Consider the following 19309-nt stretch of genomic DNA (forward strand, 5'->3'; position numbering starts at 1 on the left):
AAGGAACTGGACTGAGATGCCTATGAAAAGGCCAACTAGGAAGAACCACTTTTTGCAGCCTAAAAGATCAAATACCATAGAATGAACTAAGGGGTTATGTCAATGGTTCAGTTCAAACACTATACACAGCCATCATCTGTTGATGCTACAGTTGGGTTCAGAGATTATACTATGTGTAAACCAAAATTATGGCTCAGCACCACCTGTGATCACAGCCATCAAATATGACATAATTCTCTAAGAAGACTACACTGTCAAACCTGCCTACCCCCACCCCATATTCTGCTCTTACAGAATGGTTGGGTTCATGTATTAGTTTGGTTGGATTGGCTCAGTATGATATGGAAAACTGATAAATATATATCTTTACTTTAAACATGAAAACCTCACTCTCAACTTTAGGCTGTGTTAAAGCAACACACAAAGGCATAAGCCATAATTTACAAACTGCAATGCCTAAGGCAAAGCTAAAGAAACGACGTTTTTACTATCTTATAAGAATAAGACCATCACATTAATCATAATATAGTTTGTTTTGGCTTAAGTTTGAATACAGTCACTGTGGTTTGCAATATACAGTTTGTTTATCATATGATGTCAACCCAGCCTTTTCATCGTGTTATGTGAATGCAGCATTAGATTTGAATTAGGTCTTTCTTAGTCAAGAACTCCCTTTCTGGGTACAAAAGTTATTTTATGGGTCTCAAGTATGTCAATTTAACCCCTTGTCCCAATTCCTGTAGTAGTAACATAGTTCACAGTAAAAATCAGTACAGTATTTTAATTTATTGAACCAATAACCATTTTCAAATGTTTAAAAAAGTTGAAATTAAATTCAATACAGAGTGTATTTTCCTGTATTATATATGATCAACTTCATTTAAAACAATAAAAATGTATACCTGTTTTTCAAGTCATCAGCATACTAACAGAACAATGGTATAATTTTGTTGTTGGCAAACTTGTAAGGAAAGGAGACAATCAAATGAAAAGAAATGGTAAGGAAGGGCTTTTAAAAGAGCTAGAAGATACTATTTATTCTATACCTTCTCTAGTCAGGGTTCTTGATCTCAGTCTAAGTGATGCACTAAGTAGGGCTATATTGGTGGCTTTCTATGGGTTTTTGTACATGCATGTACAGAAGGTATTTCTGTCAATACTTCTGGTGAAGTGAAGTGGTTCATCTCAGTCCTGTGGTTGGAGGCACTGAGGCAGAAGTGCCTTGGCTGTGCCTTAAAATAAACTCTTTCAATTTAGCTTGATGTGGCTTCATAAGATAGCACCATTTTGTGCAGGTCTAGAGTTGAGGCCTTATGTTTATGAAATGAACAGGATGCAATGATTTTGAAATGACTGCCCTACTGCAATCTATGCCCCTTGCAACAATGTCCAAACCTCTAGGTAAGTTGGCTTTTCCCCTGTGATATCAAAAATGAGTCAGACTTCCTTTCTCCTCCTCCATACCAACATCTCTTTTTGACATTGGAAATTCCAGACATTGTAATGGCTCAAAAGGGGACAGATGCAAGGACAGTAGAAGTTTTAGATCCAAAAGATTTAAAGTTCACTCAGACCTAAGCCGTAGTCATGATTTGGAAAAAAAATTAAAACTTGTCTAAATATTTCTTGCCTGCTATTACTTGTATTTGCTAGTATTTGTTTAAGGGGAAAAAACTGAAAGGACAATGATGTTTTTAAGGGAAAAATGTAGAAAGAATAGTCAACGGATCTTCTTCAACATTTCCACTTCTACTGTTGATAGTTCTTTGGGCATATTGAAATGCTCAAACGTCATAGCTGGATTGCCTTGCCTGAGATTCTAAATTCCACTCTTGTGTTTTTACTTGGTAGAGTAGGTGGTTTGAATGTCCCAAGTGTGATATATATAAAACAATAGCACATTAGTTGACTGAAGATAAAACACTTTAAAAGTGGAGGGTCACAGATTATATTGCACCATGTCAAATGTCATATCTAAAGTTTTTTTTTCATAATAACAATTTCATTAAAGCTAGTCAGTATTCATTCTGCCATGCAGAACCTACAGTAGAAATTGCAGTTCATTGATGGTTCCAGTGCCTATAGAAGGCATAGCTCCTTCTAGAAATCTTCTGTCACAAGTGAGCAACTGGTCAGTTAGCCTGTGGTGGTGAGAAAAATCCACAATTTAGATTAGCATTTCTGCAGTTAAATTCATGAATCTACCTTGAAAATAAAGGCACACATAGGTAAGAAAATACAAGTTTACTCTTAATCAGCCCATGATGTTTTCTTAAGATTAGGTGGTATCACGTCTCAATAAACAAATTAACTGTAATAATTTGCTAATAAAGCTAAATCCATCAACACCTCCCCCCCCCCCAGCATTATAGGGAAAATTATTAATTGCTAGCATTTTGTAATATTTTAAGTCTTGCTTAGGCATGTTTACATTTAATTACTTGTGTGGTTCAAGCAATAGTGGACAATCTCTATGTAATAATACACCTAACTGAAATATCAAAAAAATTAATCAAAATAACAGAAGTAGTACTACACATACTTTTCATGTGAAAAATTATAGGTTCAGTTCTAGCTTCCTCAGGAAAGGAAAGGATAATTTCTGCCTGAAAACTGGAGAGCCAGCTACTCACACTGCATGATTCTGAGTTACAGTCTGAGCTGAGCTAGGTGTGACTCAGTATATGGCAGCATCCTATGTTTTGGTAACTATAGCAAAAAGTATTAGTTGTATTGATTACAAGCTCTATACTATATAGGCATACAGTTCCATAATCCCCCTATAAAGCAGCTGTGTTCATTTCAGAGAACTAGGTTATTTTCCTCAAGAAGTAACTCCAATGAGGGTTGCCCCTTGGGGAACTACTTTAATTGTTTCTATAAAATGGCATTAGCAAGGAATGGTGCTGTAATGTGAGAGGGTTTTTTAAAAAAAATGCTTGGTCTTGTGTCAAGCAAATTGGGAAGAATGGAGAAAGGAACATGGCCTGCAAATAATAACTGGCAAAGGGAGAGATGCAGGTGAGAAAGACTGGCTAAAATATTCTGACCCAGATACCTGATGGGTCTGGGTAGTTTCCTGAAAGTGCTTGGATAGATTCTCACCTCATCTATCCATTCTGTTGAAACCCTGGATGACATAGGTGTGGCCTAGGTGGCTGATGCTATAACCCCTAAGCACCACCTTGAGCATCCTGGTTTAGCAGGGAGCAATGATGAGGTTAGGGAGAGGGCTAGAGCATAAGTGGAGATAACAATCTTAAGGCCCATTTGAAACCAAAGAATATCTGCAAATTTCAGTTGGCATAAAGGCTGCAGCTAGGCTGCTAACTGGTATAAAATACAGGGATCACATGATGGCTCCATAGAAAGACCTACATTGGTTGTCAGTTGCATACCAGGCAGAATTTAAGGTGCTGGTACTGGTCTTTAAAGTTCTAAATGGTTTGACAGCCTAAGGAATCATTTCTTCTATTTTAAAGAAGTGCTTTTAAAATGCATTTCTTTCACCAAGCTTTTAATTATTAATTTTACTAATTCAATGTTACGTTTTAAACCTTGTGTTTTTGTTTTAAATGTTGTATGCTTGTATAACTAGTACTTATATAAACAGAAGGAGAAATTAAATTTTTAAAAAATGCATTGCCTATAATGTGGCAGTGGTTTATTTAAAAAAAAAAATGGCTGGCTGAGTTCATAGAACCAACTGATTCACAAACTAGCCAATTGTAATTTAGTCTAGTATGTTCTGCAAATCCAGCCAATGTGGCTAATTTGAGATTTAGTGTGCCATCCAAGATTTTTTGGCAGAAATATTGTTACTAGGAATAGCAAAAGGATTATTCTATAGTGGAGAACCTGAGGCTAAGAGATTTTGAAAAAAGAAAGTTACAGAATTGAATAGTTACAGGGATGTTACCAACAACATATTTAGAAGGAACACAGATTCATCTTACTCTAGTCTTAGCAAACCCAGATCATGACCATGAAATGCTGTTCGTTCATCATATATAACTTTTAAAAGAAGGCATGATTTGGATGAAACCACTCCAAACAAGAAAGCTGCAATGAATTAAATGATTATTATAATTTATGGTGTCAATTTATAGAACAGAAGCAGATAATTTCTTTCAATCAACTATTTACTTAACTTGCCAATTATGTATCTTCCCATATATCAGTCCTTGGAGGTCAGCAAGGTCAGGATATATGACTCTTGGAATGCAGACACAGCCCCTCTCTACTTCACCTTGTATCTAACACAAATCAAGGTGGAATAGTTTAGAGTTTCTTTCTCACACTTCCTATTTTTCCAGGACTCAAATGTCTTCTGTAATGGCTCAGAATTCTCCCCTTTCTCTGAGTCAACACAACATACCCTCACACACTACTGTTATTTTCTAATTGGTAAGCATTGTTTAAAAAAAAACCCTGATATTTCGTGCAATATTAAATTGGTTTGGGAAGATTAGGTTAAATTGCATGTTTGTTCTACAAACCTAAGGGGTACTAGAAAAAGGTCTGTACATCTTAGTTTAATTAATGTCTCATTTTTTCTTAGTCACTGAAAAAAATCAGCATATTTAAACAAGGATATCTCTTGCTCATTACAACCCAATTTCTTTAGTGAGAAAAAATAGAGACCTAAGCATATATATCTTATGTAAAAAAACTAGTATCAAGGCAAGTTCTTAATTTAATGTAACAATTTTCTTGACATACATGATGTTTGATGTTTTATGACATACTACTATGAAAACAGCTATTAAAGAAAACTGAACTTAATTGGGCATTAAATATTTTACACACAAATGTTTGAATATATAATACATAAATTAGATTTTGAAGAAGCAGAACAGAAAGAGCATTGATGCTTTCAAACTTTGATGTTGGAAAAAACACTTAGAAATACAATGGACAGCCAAGAAAATGAATAAATAGATCATTGAACAAATCAACCCAGAGTTCTCACTCATCACACACATGACCAGGCTCAAATTATCACACTTCGAACACATTATACAAAGACTTCTAATGCTGGGAAAGGTGAAAGGAAAGAGGAAGATGATGACCAGTGTCAAAGTTGATGAACTTAATTACAATGGTGATGGGTACACTCTTGGAACACCTGAAGGACCAGGTTGGGTACAGATCCTCCTGGAGAAAATCTATGTAATCACTAAGAATTGATACCAAATGTATGGCACATAATCATCAAATCAATCAATATATAAATATTTAATATATAAAATTGATATCAATCATATAGTGAAATAATTATGCTTGCAGTGAGGCATTTTAGTTCAATAAAATTATTTTAAATCAAAGCCTTACTTTCCAAAATTTGGTCTAGTGGTTAAGGCACCAGGCTAGAAAGCAGGAGACTTGTTGAGTTCTAGTCCCGCCTTAGGCATGAAAACCGGCTGGGTGACTTTGGGCCAGTCACTCTCTCTCAGCCCAACTCACCTCACGGGGTTGTTGCTGTGGAGAAAATAGGAGGAGGAAGGAGTATTAGGTATGTTCACTGCCTCAAGTTATTTATAAAAATAATAAAGGCAGGGTAAAAAATCTAAAAAACAAAAAAACAATAAAACCTAATCTATGGTTACTGAGATACAAAGGAGTCCTTTAAATTATACAAGTAAATACTGTTTTCAGGTCCTCTATTATATTAATGGAGAAATGATTTTAAAAATACATTTTATAGCTATTATTTTGAGAAATGTATTTCATATTAATCTTGCATATGGAATAGAGAACTCTGGCACCTCTAATGAGGAACTAGTTTATTTAAGGCCTACAGAAGCATGAATCAGCAAAAAGATATATGAATGAACAGCTCATAATTTTATAGATAACATAGGCTTTGTTTGCATGGCATATTAAATAAAAAACGTATTAATAAACTGATACATTACGCTTTAACAATCCCCTGCCTGCATGAAGAATGGCTGTTCAACCAGAATCTTAAGTTTACTATGGTTGTCCAAGGTGAATCAGAAACCAGAATTTATAAGAAAGATTCATAGGTTTAAATGTAATTTTCTATAAATTCAAAAGGCAGCTGTTCTTGATTTGAAAGATACAGTCAAAACACTAATGGTTAAAGAGCTGCATGCAACGTAAGTAAAATGGTGGTATGCATATACACTTATTAAATGGACTTTTTGGTTTAGCATGCTATGCAACAGTGTCTGTAGCAAACTCTGGTGACATCACCATGCAAACGCTGTGATTATGCACTTGAGTCTCAATGTCTGATGTAAGTTGCAGCATTTGTGCAATGATGCTGTCAAACACGTTTCATTATTTGCCCCCTACAGTTGGTGATGTGAATACATCTAAAGAAAGATGCTTTAAATCAAGGCAAATAGTGGTGCTATGCAGCAAAGTATTGGCTCAGATATGTTAAATCATGGTTTGCTCCACTATGGTTCATTCAATAAGCCAGAATTAGTTGTTTGCAAACCATAATTGAGTTCACACCATGTGCTAAAGCAAACCAATGACACAACAACATAATAACCAATCTTTTCTAAAGACATATCCTCCAAATAATATAAAATTTTAATACTAATCTCAACTTTTGACCATCATGAATGGGAGTTATGGGATTTGAAATCCAATACTTCTGAGAGCATTAAGCTGGCAAAGACTAGTCTATACAATCGCAATGGTGATTCACCCTTGATTAACCAAAATCAAGCAAGCAATCCAGATTGTGGCTTAATAAAATTTGTAAAGCTACTCACTATACTTTGTAAAACATGGTTTATAAGTCATCCAAATGCAGGCATCCAAGAATAGTTAATTCAACAAATAATAATTTAGCTTAATGTGTGACCTAGGTTTTGGATGAAGGAAAAGTGTCCTAAAGGGTGTAGAATTCAAGAATAGCTACATATTAAAGAGCTAATGGAAAATAGGATAAAAGAGCTAGAAAAATACATAAAAAGAAAAGAAACACACTCACCCTAGAGAAAAGAGCAACTGTGTTCTTTACTGGGTAGACTTCACAAAAGTCTGTATTTTATATAGCACTTAAAAATACTTGGTTGGAGGTCATCAGGAAATACCAGAGCTGTAAGCTAGACTGAAAGTTGAAAAACATTCCAGAAGAAGGCAATGGCAAATCACCTTCAGACTTATTGCTAAGAACATTCCATGATCATTTTCATGTGGTCACCAGGAGGGCATCTTCACTTCATAAATAACCAGTAAAATATTTAGGTGCAGACTAAATCACACTGATAGAAGACAGCCTTTCTTTATATGTATAATTCCTCTCTTTATTTGTATTATTTTAAAACTGTATATGGAAGCCAAAGTTATTAATGTATTTTCAGATATGTAATCAGTAAAATGTGTACTTTCAGCCCAGCTAAGTAACTATCAGAATGTAACATTTTGGTGCCTCCTGAGTATGAAAATTTTGCTAGGCTTTCTCAATAATAATAAGGTTAACCAAAGTGAAGCCAAGATCAGAAAATACAGCTTGACATTTGTCCAAGTCACACAAAACAAGTGACTGGACTTATTAAACATGCAGATTTATAAGACATTTATATGACACATTTATATGAAAGAAGACAATAAATGCTAGGGATGCTGGCTGTATACATCAGGGGTTTTTTTGGGGGGGGTTAAACTTTGATATCAGAATAGGTTTATGGTCTCCATGGCCTTTACTATCTACTCCTGCTATACTGATCTTCAACTCATTATCAATTTGCTATTAAATCCCAAACCCAAAAGCTCAATATATGCCAGTCTAGCACTTAAATAAACCTCATGTTAGTGGCTATACACGTTTGATGGTTTGGAACTTCAGGATATAATCTTAAGGTTTAACATTGCAATCTTAGTATTAATTATCTAGGGATAAGCCTTATACTGATCTGAACCAGACTAAGAAAATATATAAGATGGTATTGCAAGCCATGATTAACTCTGTGCATGACCCAATCCCATAAAATGAAGAGATTGTAAAAGATTCACTTTGTACTGGAAGAAACTGGAAAAAGCATACATTTTCTTGTCTTCAGCTTTCTTCACAGAGGTTCTAATGTATACTTCTTCTCTAACTCACATTCCTACTCAATTCTTAAGTAATTCAATGAAAAATACCATCTTCTCTGGTTTGCAAATCAAAATGAAATTCAGTATTCAGCCTTAGTAGTTTTTATACTTTTCAAGATTATCTACATATTAGATAATACTGTATGTAGAAATGTTCTGTGTATGTCCCATTTTACAGAGACATGTATTATGTATATTGCTTAGTATATGTACAATAAGGGTAGAGCAAACCAAATTATGATTTGTGGTCATATGCGAATCCAGCCTATATTGGAGATGATATATTGCTAAGATCCACATGAAACTCTGAAAACATTCAGTGGAAAAATTTAGAAAATCCAAAAGAAGGCAAATACTTTTTCACAAACCTGCATACAGAATTACTCTCAATCCTGACATTACTTTTGTGTGCACTCCTGTCAAGTAATGTCAAAAGTAGTATTAGTAAGACTGCACCCACCTAGGGATACCTACTTATGAGGCAAATGTGCTTTTGAGATTCTTATTATGCAAGTATATTACTTATAAATGTCCACAGCTGTAAACATTTCCAACAGTAGTATTAACCTCTGAATAACATCTGGATGTATTCTACATACAAAATCAGAAATATCAAAAGCGGCACAATCTTGCATTACATGCTGCTGCTTTGATTCTGAAAGACAGAAATGGCAAGCCTGAAGATGTTTAATGCTTGTTTTCAGAATGTTTTTCCTGGTGATTTCTTCATCGTTTTAGAAACAAAAATATACTGGGCCAAATCTCTAGCTAAGCAGCATAAATATTTCCTAATTTTGGCATTGATTTACAGTTTTTGGACTCTTGAGGTTTATGTGTCTGTACTGAATCCCAATTTATGGCGTAATCTGTTTCAACCATGAAATACACGCTTTGTACATGCTTCCATGAGATTTTATGAAATGTTCCTGCAGCTGTTCTTAAAACTATCCCCTCCTCCTTGCAAGAGGGATGATTCTCCTCAGAATCTGAGTTCATAAAAAGTTCTTACTGAAAATATATTCTTAGTTCCTTATATTACAGTAGGCCATCGCCAGTCTCTTGGCATTACCTCATCATTTTCAGCACATAAAACAAGGAGTTGGCTCTCCAGACAAAACAAGGCATGCAAATATACATGAAATTCTTGATGGCATAATGCCTTTATGTGGAAAAACTAAAACCATTTACTTGTTAGGAATGAATGGCTAGTTAATTTGAGTTCCTCAGGTTTCATGCCAATGCAGAGGCTACATATGAAGCCCTCTATTTTCTCTACTTTTTAAAACCTATCCAATTCCAAGGCAAGAATGTTGCTGGCTGAGACATAGTGGCATTGTAACACTTTTACAAGCTTTTTCTTTCTCTGCAGACCAAAATTATCACTTGAATGATTTACAGTGCATTTCTTGTTTCACGCATGTAAATAGGGCTCTTTCAACTGCTTGCAATAATCCCCCTTTAGTAATTGCTTTACCCAAAAGCTCTTTATTATGTTCTGTATAATTGCTACTTTATAAACCAGTTACTCCTTTTAAAAATCTTTCTGCTGGAGGCTTTCAAACATAGCAATCATTAACAGCCAATTATTCTTGGTATTACCTTAAACCTAAAGTGTAAAAATATACTTGAGGTGGAGAACACACTGAAAGATAAAAATTCAAAATAGAATTAGTGTACACTATCCTATACAGGAAAAGAAAGAAATGCTTCCTTTATGATGGCAGTTTCAAGCTTTAAAAAAGTGGCCTTTCACTCTGTGTTAGGCCAAGAGTCCTCAAAATATCTTGACTATCCATATAGATGAAAAAAACCTGACTATTGCAAGGAACCATTACAAGGATTGTTTAAGAACTGGTTGAGGAATTTAAGTAACACATCAGCGAATGACTGTAGAAATAGCTTCATCGCTACCTCAGGATTTTTCACCCTTATTCTTTTTCTGTTGATCTTTCAGCTTCCTTTCTAGTCACTCCTGGCTATCAGACTGAAAATAGTATTGTGTTCCATCCAATCCAAATGTTATAGCATTCAGTTTTTAATTCTAAACTAAAAACCTGGGAGTAAATCAATTCACTGTGACTTTGAATATGGCTGGCTATTATCTGAAGGCTTAGTTCCAAAATAAGTACAGTCAAAAACAGGTTTGCCACTGTGGATGCCTTCCCTACTGAGTGCTTCCCTATCTTACACCCAAAGAAATCACAGCCTATGAAAGAAACTATAAAAGAAACTATAATTCCTGCAAAAAGTGTACTTCTGCAAGACAAACATTTGCAAAGTCTTGGCTCTTGCTTTATGTTTGATATTTTAAATATACTTTCAAAGCAACTTCTGGATACATCTAAACAAAGATTTTACATGAAGCAGTCACTACTTAACCACAACAGCATGACAAACACGCTTAATAATGAATAAATACTAGTGTCCCCAAATGCTTGAAAAATTAGTGTCCAAGACTCAGCTTTAATGACTTGTTTTGCCACCACCTTGCAGCCTGATTCGTGTTCAGGGGACTAATATCCTCACTCAAACACAGGAGCTGGTACTCACAGATAGTCAACCTATTTGTCAAAATCAGGGAGGGAAACAGCTAGTAGTGTGCATTTCACCCATCTTAAGTTTCTATGGTGCCACCCTTTTAAACACTAGGAATGCAATCCTATTAAACAACAACAGGTATTTCTAAACAACCCATGAATCATCTCTCTTTTTCTGTCACAGGCTATGACTCTTTTCTCCAAGTTGATAAATAAAAGAGCATGTAAGGCAGCCTCCTCTGGACAGATATTGCCCCATGCTAACTTGGATGATAGGAATTGCCTCAATGGCACCAGGATGGGGAAGACTGAGGTAGGGTAAATACTGGAGGGGGCTGGACAATCCTCTTCACTTTAGTGACTCCTAAAATCAACGAGAAAAAAGTGCCGAGTTTCTGCCTGTCTGTCTAGATGCAGAGGTGCCCACTGCGAGGAGGAGATGGGGTCATCTGAGTGCTCAATTATGGCGCCCTGTGGCGGAATATACATCATTAAATAGGCTGTGCCAGGAGCGAGTTTGCGGCTACCTGGATGAGGAGAAGCGCTGGGGCGTCCCCTAGCGGAGTCACGCCGAACGCCCTTTTCGTCGCTGAGCGGGTAGGAGAGGAGACTCATGGCCTCACCGCAGGTAGCCTCCACCTGCTGCACCTGCTCACGGCTGAGCCGCTCCCGCCAGGCGTGGATGGCCTCCCGCGCATCGCGGGCGGAGATAAGGAAGGGGCGCTCCGAGGAGTAGGCGGCCCCGCGGGTCATGTTGAAGATGAAGGCCTCGAGGGCGGGCGGCGCGGGAAGGTCCACGAAACGCAGTAAGCGGCGCAACTGGGCACGCGGCTCCAGCACCAGGTCCTCGTAGCGCACTTGCGTGTACCGGCTGCGCAGCCAGGCCGGGGCCCGGCGAGAGAAGATCAAGTCCCGCAGCCAGGCCTGGCAGATCACTTCGAGGGCGCCGCCCAGGAAGAATTCGGCTCGGTGCTGCGAGTGTGCTCGGACGGCTCCACCGCCGACCCCGGCGATTGCCGCGGCGGCCGCGGGCAGAAGGAGCTGCCGGCGGGGCAGTCCTCGGAACTCGGCGTGGTACCGGCTCCGCAGTACCTGAATGCTCTCCCGGAGCAGCCCCTGCTTGGCCTTGAGCCGAGAATTATGGACGGCGCGGGGGTCGCGGAAAAGCTGGATGACGTGCAGGTTGAGGTCCGGGTCCTGCAGCAGCGGCAGGAGCGCCCCCAGTTCCAGCAGCCTCACGTCCTTGATCACCATCACCGGGTACTTTCGGCACTCGGCTTCCAGCTCCCGCAGCGCTCGCGGCGGGCAGCTCCGCTCGCAGGCGTTGCTGTCGACGAGGCCCACGTCGGCGCGGGCCCGGGCAGCGTGGCGACAAAAAGGCGCGGAGCAGATCACCTTGTTGGTCCGCCACCCGAAAATGCTCGCCGTGCTAAGGTTGCCGCTCCCGCTGTCCGAGTTGGCCCCGAAGGAGGCGGGGAAGGGTATGAGCGGGTCGCGGCCGGCCGGCGGCGTCGCGTAGAGGCGCAGTACCGAGAAGTCGCAGCGGAAGAGAGAGCGCAACATGTCCCGGAGGGCGCCCTGCAGGCTCAGCGCGTCGCCGGGGTAGAGCGCTTGCCACAAGTGCCACATGGGCTCGTACAGGTAGAAAACATCCGGGTGCTGATTGAACAGTTCTCCCAGGAAAGATGAGCCGGTGCGCCATGTGGCGTGCAAATAGACGTGTCGCTTCCCGCTCGCCCTGCTTCCCGGGCTGTGCTCGCTCCCGGTCCCATTCCCGTCTCCAGGGCTGCCGGCAGCCTCTCCCACCGGTGGCGGCGGCGGCGGCTCTTCCCAGCCCCAGTCGCCTAGCGCCTCCTCTAGGCTGGGGCAGCGGCGGGGCAGCTGCAACTCCTCGCCCGCGCGCCCCCTTCTGGTTCGATAGTCCAGCATGTAAGACACCAGCAGCAGGAGCAGCAGCGTGTAGGCGACTAAGCCCAGCACAAATCGCCTGTGCGGCTGCCATCGCCACCTCCATCGTCGCCGGCTCTTCATGGCTCTCGGCCCGCGCCTGAGGCAGCTGCCCTGCCCGCCGCTGTTGCCCGTTCGAAAACAAGCTCAAACTTGAGGGAGGCGGAGGGGAAACGGGGAGGTGGTGGCCGCTGCTGCAGCGGCCGCCTCCCCGGCGTAGAAACACGCCCCCAGATGCCGGCAAGAGAGGGAAAAGCGATGGGCAGCCCGCCGCTCCTTCAACTTAGGCTGCGGCTCTGCGCTGCTTCGGGGTGATACCGGCGCATCCCGTCCTTCTGAGCGCACCGGTGTTCTAAGCCCACGTAAGGTTAAGGCTGGCCTCCTGTTTCGGTTACTTGTGGGGGTGGGGGGAAAGGCTTTCGGAGTGGCGTCTTCCCAGGCAGCCTGTGTTTGCATAGGGTGGAGTGACATTTCCCTCAGCATTAAGTAACCTCACAAAGTCTTGTGAGGTTACTTAAATGCAAATTAAGTAATTTAAGTTAAAAGAGATTTTGTTTACTTAGGATTAAAGCGCTCAATACCTGCCGTTATCCCATTCTCTTTGCCCTGGAGATGAGGATAAATACTGAAGAGGATATTCCTTAAGCGCAAAAAGAGTGTATAATTAAGTATTTATGTTGCAATTTCTATTCTCCCTTCCCATCCCATAATCCTCAAGGTGGGTAATGGTAGAAGGATTCACCTGTTGGACACTCATGGTTTATTTAACCATGGTTTATTAAATAAGCCAAAGGAACTAAATTTACACTTTACACATTACACTTAGCCAAAATCCATGATTTGCAAATGACAGTTGAGTTTGCACAATTAGGTAATTGTGGCTTTTCTTGAAGTCTGAACCCCAAAATAGAACAAAGTCTTGGTCAACTCAAAACAATTGCTAAGAGCCAGAAAAGAATAGGCATTATAATATCTGACTGGACTGTAAAGATCCAATTTGCAATGCTACTCAATGGAGTTCACTGGGTGATTCCAGCCTATCCTTAATCTAACCAACTCTATGGAATTGTGAGGCTGCTACTAGTTGTGAAGGGAAAAGCATGAATGTCTCTTTCAGCTCCTTAGAGAAGAGAGAACTAAACTAGAGGTCGGAAAAAAAAGTCAAGCTGTATGTTTCTCTAAATAGATGTCTTTAACTGGAGACATAAATTAATGAATAAAATAATGATACAGAACAAGAAATTTCATTTCTTGGTTTCTGCTACAGAGAAGATCCTGTTCCTTGATCTCACTAAATGTGATATAAATAAATAATAAATGTATCCCATGAGAACAGCAGAAGGGCATTGTCACTTGGTCACAGAAGGTAAACAGGGCCATAAGAGAAGTTTTTATATTTATTCTAATCCATTTAGATTTATAAAAGTAATATATTTCTCAGTATTTTGAACTGTACCTGGAAATGAATCATTAATGACAGCCAGTAAAGTTTATGTAAAATGAGGAGAAGGATCCTCTTTTGGGGAAGCAGCTATGTCACTCATATACTTTCTCTATACACATGCATTTGAAGGCACATGGGCACAAGTGCATGCATACACACACCTAGCAATTAGGCTTTAAGACAGTCTCCAGTAACAATGGAGATAATTTAAAGGCCTGATTTCAGCACGGAGCTGATTTTTTGAGGGCTTCCAGTACTGGGACTAGCCCTTCCCTACTCAATAGCAGCCCTTCTTTAAAACTGCTTCCATGTGGGCTTTTTAAAACTTCACAGTAGTGCAGAAGAGCAACTTTTAAAGGAAGGTTATAATACTGATTAGCCCTTACATCACTCTTCATGAGTGTGTAAAACAGTATCCATTGAACACAATGGATCTTATTTAAGTAGTTTTTCTCACTGATTAGATGTGGACTGGAGGTGCCCGAGGGAGGGCAGAGCTCTAATTTGTGAGCTGACCAGATGGAAAGCCTCCAAGGGCCAGAGATACTCCATGCATAGTATGAGTTCCATCAAACCATAACTAATAAAACTCTGACAAATACATTGGTTGTGGTCACACAACATACTAAGTCAAAATGTGTGTGTGTGTGGGAGAGGTTGGTGGCTTCTGTGTTATGTAAATCAGCCAATTTGATTTATAAACCATGTTTTTTGCCTTTATATGTTGTTATGAAAATTGCTATCTGAACATTTTGGTCACTTTTTCAAATCTGTTTTATGTAGAGTATGTTACAGTAATCTGATATGGCTGTAACTAAAACACAAGTAACTCTAACCGGATATGTCACCTACAGATACTTACTGAAAACTGGAAATATGCACTCATGACCACTGCTATTATTTGAGAAATTAATGCTAACAAAGGTCCAAAAGTATTCCAGAGCTATAAACCTTGTTTTTTAAGTAAAATGCTAGATACCATTTAGAATACACTGAACTTTTAGTCCTACAGGCCAAGAATATTCTATCTAATTTATGTTATGTCAGTTTGGCCATAACCAACTACTGTATTATCTAGTCCAGAGAGAATGTGGTTATTCTGCTGGGCCATAGCTATTAGCAATGTGGCGATCTCCCTGTGTGTTTGGATTTTGACTCCCATAATGACCATTAGTTGGAATAACAGATCTATATGCATTCACCAAACTTTTTACAGTAGGGAATAAAGAATCTCTTTTACATCAGGAGAGAAACAGATTGATTAATAAACAAGTAACTACAACACTGATTCTTATCTTGAAAATGCTGCTGGAAGATATAGGAATGCAAACATTTATGTTTTGTTTAATATGAACTACTTTCTCGATTACTTTGAGCTTACACAGAATAAATTCTGGCCCTGTTAAAATATACAAGAACTCTGGCAAACCCTCTCCAATGGGAGATTGTGTATATGTCCTGCTGAGCATTATGTGAACACCATAGTTGCAGTTGCCTTTTCTGCTTTTGTGATTTAAAAGGCATATCACATGGATTTTTAACTTTATCTGATAGATTAAGGATGTTTTCCCATCATCCTAAAGGCCAAAGTATGCCAATATGATGCATCTGAACACCAATCTGCCCAGAGGAGCCTCTCCTGGTACTCCTGGTACTGTCCCACCTGGTTTTAATACTTTAAATACTTTTTAAATTTAAAAATAATTGAAAATGAAGCATGTTGCAAATCATCTTTACTTACAGGAATAACTCCAAGCTCTATATAAGCCCCATGGCATTTTAGAAAATAAAAACTGGATGGCAGCAGTCTGATGCTTTGTTTGGAAGGTCCCTGCCTGCCCAGAATAAAGACAGCTGGAATGATTGGCAGCATCCTTATCAAATAGAAGGGATAGCAGAGAATAACCTCACCAGTTTTTTGTCTCATAAGTGTTGGTAACTGATCATGATTCCCATCAAAGCCATTTTGCAAATAGGCAATACTTCCAGGGCAGCCATTTTGTGAAAGTGCCCATGACATGTTCTCAAAATTTTAAAAGTGCTCACTTAACCAAAGTAATTGTCCACTCCTATCTTAAAGATATGTACACTAATCTTGTTCACAGAAATCTTCCATATAAGAACCCTAGCATTGGCAAAGGGCAAAAACCTGCATAGAATATGAAACAAGGATGTAGTTTATTTAGTGTAAAATGTAATGATATATACCATTTGTGGTCTGATAGGTTGCTACAGTTTTTTCTTTTCCGTTATTGCCATTAATCAACTTTATCTGCCGACAATGCATTCTTATATCTTGTTAAACTCCTAAAACTTCACTGGCACTTGAAAATCAATGAATTTAAAAGTGCATGCAATGTGACAACAGATAGTGTTGAGATGAAAGATAAACATCCTGTACAGATACAATCACAAGGAACTACCAACTCAGACAGACAATCAAGCAATAAACAACTGCTTAATCAAGAAATACCAAGGAGGAAACAATACCCCCACCAACACTGACAGGACAAGCTACTGCATATAAACGGAGAGCAAGCCCCACTCCCTTCAAGCACTCAAGATGTTACCTAGCCGGGTAATGAAATGTCTGCAAGAAAACAACCAAGCTCAGAGAACCCCAAGGACTCCGCAAGATCAGATTTCTTTTTTCACAGTTATTCTCTTCCTCCTCTTCTTCTCTTCCTCCCCCCCATCTAATTTAGTTATATTTACACCATCCATTGTATTTGTATTTTTTTTAAAAAAAGCAACAACCCTGAATGCTTTTTTTTAAATTGATACATTACATAGGAGTCTAGTAAAAGCATGGGGGAAAAAGTGACAGGCCTGGCCCTCACAAGACACTTAAATTAGCTACTATCCCAACCAAATCTCTTTACTAGTGGCTCTACCAGAACAGAAATCATACTAACTCACCAATTGCTGAACACAAAGTCCCCACTGAGATTAAGGAATACAAAGCACCTCTATCCAGGCTCTGCCCCAGTTCATCAACAAGCACAACCAAAATAGTTTCAGTAGTGAATCCCGCCCTGAAACCTGACTGAATGAGTTTAGATAATCTGCTTCCTCCAGGGTTCTTTGCAACTGCAAAAGGACCATCTTTTCAACCACTGTAATACTGGGTGGTAAGTGATTAGTTTAAATATATTGTGAGAATAAGGCACAGTGATACTTTAAAAAAATAATCCTCCTTCAGGCTCCACTGAAAGGGAGGGTCTGAACAACATTTCTCAGAAAGCAGTATCTCATTTCAGTATTTTGGATGTTTTTGTAATGGTCAGCCATAGCTATTTGGTATTTTACTTTGTTTTGTTTTAATATCTTACACAGTTTTTCTGCTGGGAAATTGAAAACAATGAAAAAGCAACAGTGAAGCAGTAATATATGCTTCCGTACAGGACAAAAGGGAAAAATATTCATTCATTACCTATTTTCTTATCCTTGTACATTATTTCTCTACAAATAATTAAAATGTAGTACTCTTTTAAAAAGAAGTTTAATGTTGATGGTTTAAATTTTAATGTCAGTTTTATCTCTCTTATATGATGGAGTAGAGGAGTGTCTCCACAGTGTATAGATTACAGCAGGAAAGCTAAAAAGGTAGAAAATGATCAAAGTTAAGTGGCAAAATAATTTTTTATAGTAAGTCATGGAACTCTTACACACACCATTGGATGTTTACTGCTCCAAGGCTTGTTTTTTTCTCTCCCCTTTGAATGTATCATCTGGATTGCTTTTGAACTAATTACAGTAATTACACCTGAAGATTTAAGGTTCATATTCTGATATGGAGAAAGGAAGATTTAATAAAATGGAACTTTTGATTTCCCATCTGTGATTAATAAATATCACACTAAATTAAATATTATTCTCAGCTAATATGTAATGATTCTTTGTAGAAACAATTCAATCAGGGAAAATACTGTTTCCTTTTTTTAATTAGCAATTTCGCGAGACCCAAATGTAGAGCTCACAGGGTCTTTGCATGAGGTGACTCTTGGCACCAAAATTGCCCTACCTTTCCAAATGTTTTATATGTTGCAGTTGTAGTGCAGCTGCACTACAAATGTTTGTACAACCGAATTCACTTTATAGAAGATATAAGCCTGTTTAACAGATTCAGTATTCAGCATAAACACTGGCAATCAATTTAGCCATTTTAGTATTTCAGATGCTGTTCAATATCCATACAGTCAATGTTCATATTAAAACTTTGAGCCTTCCCCATTTTTTTAAAGATTTTTCTCCATAATATTGCACATCAAATAGAAATCAGAACTTGAAGTCTAAGTCAGTAGCCCTGAGGATTATGTGGCTATAAGTTAAATTGAAGCAAGTGAAACTTCACTTACTTCCAGGTAAGTGTGAATTTCTTTGTTCAGATAAAATACCATGCAAGCAATACTGAACTTGCTGATTAGTCTCTCATTTGAAGCATCTGGAATGAGAATAACCTTCTGGGCTAGAACTGTGATTAGTCTGGCCTGGTATTTTACCTTTGATTGCAGGCAAGAGAGAGCAAGAAACAGTGACAATAACAATTTATACATGTAAAATGTAAAACATCGTATCAACTTGTAAATAGGTTTTTGTACTAGTATTCTGTGTACATGGAAACTAGATTATTTTAGGATGTTGATATGACAGAAAATACAGACTAGTGGAGTCTGTGCTTGGATTTTGCACTGTTAATATTATCCTTTTTGTTGGAAGAGCATTTCAGGTAATAAAAAGAAAATGGCCAATTGCTGGCTGTGGATCTGTGTGCCTTAGAATTTCCTTGACATCAATCTTCCCTACCCCCTCATATAACAAACGATAAATACGCCAGTTATAAAATAGGTCACTGTTTGAAATGAGCAGTGACAGTAGGGAAGGGATGTTTATCTCTGTATTAGCAAGATTAGTAAATTCTCAGTAAGGTTCTTGTTGAGCTGTTTGCAAGAACAATGCAAGATAGCTGTCTAGATGTCAACATTTGTTAAAAAAAGGTATTAGTAATCTTGGAAAAATGCCTGAATGCTTCACTTCCAAACTGGTTCCAGTAAATAGATACCAGAACTATTATGATTTATTCCTAAGTACATGCTTTTGCAAACATCTACATGTGTACATTCTTTTGTCATAAAAATAAATTTACCATGGGCTAAACATGGCTCATGCACAGTAGACTAAGTACTACTGCATTTAGACACTAGATAGTGATAAATTAGCTTAGGAGCAGTAGCAAGCATAAGTGTAACATACTTATTTACACACACTGATAAAATATAAATTAGATCTATTTTTTCATTAT

The 19309-nt window shown here is 38.6% G+C and overlaps 1 protein-coding gene across 8 annotated transcripts in view; it reads right to left on the reverse strand.

The window, feature by feature from the left end:
* Positions 1-771: 771 nt before the first annotated feature.
* Positions 772-19309, reverse strand: part of CHST7 (carbohydrate sulfotransferase 7) — a 31434-nt gene continuing 12896 nt past the window's right edge. For 3 of the 8 annotated variants that reach the window (XR_015796872.1, XR_015796875.1, XR_015796873.1), the window contains 2 exons: positions 5335-5481; positions 772-4256 (listed from right to left, as the gene is read on the reverse strand). Coding sequence is in view for 2 of the 8 variants with exons in the window: in XM_088144997.1 (XP_088001123.1) it covers positions 4246-4256; positions 11144-12647 (1515 nt within the window). In the remaining 6 variants the exon portion in view is untranslated. Of the gene's footprint in view, positions 4257-5334; positions 5482-11143; positions 13255-19309 lie in introns of those variants that run through there. The other 5 variants (XR_015796871.1, XR_015796870.1, XM_088144997.1 and 2 more) reach the window with 5 other exon arrangements.

Source organism: Python bivittatus, unplaced genomic scaffold (assembly GCF_059951505.1).
Source record: "Python bivittatus isolate LINGU-HERP-01145 unplaced genomic scaffold, Pbiv_v1 ctg000350_np1212, whole genome shotgun sequence".
Taxonomy (NCBI): Eukaryota; Metazoa; Chordata; class Lepidosauria; order Squamata; family Pythonidae; genus Python; species Python bivittatus.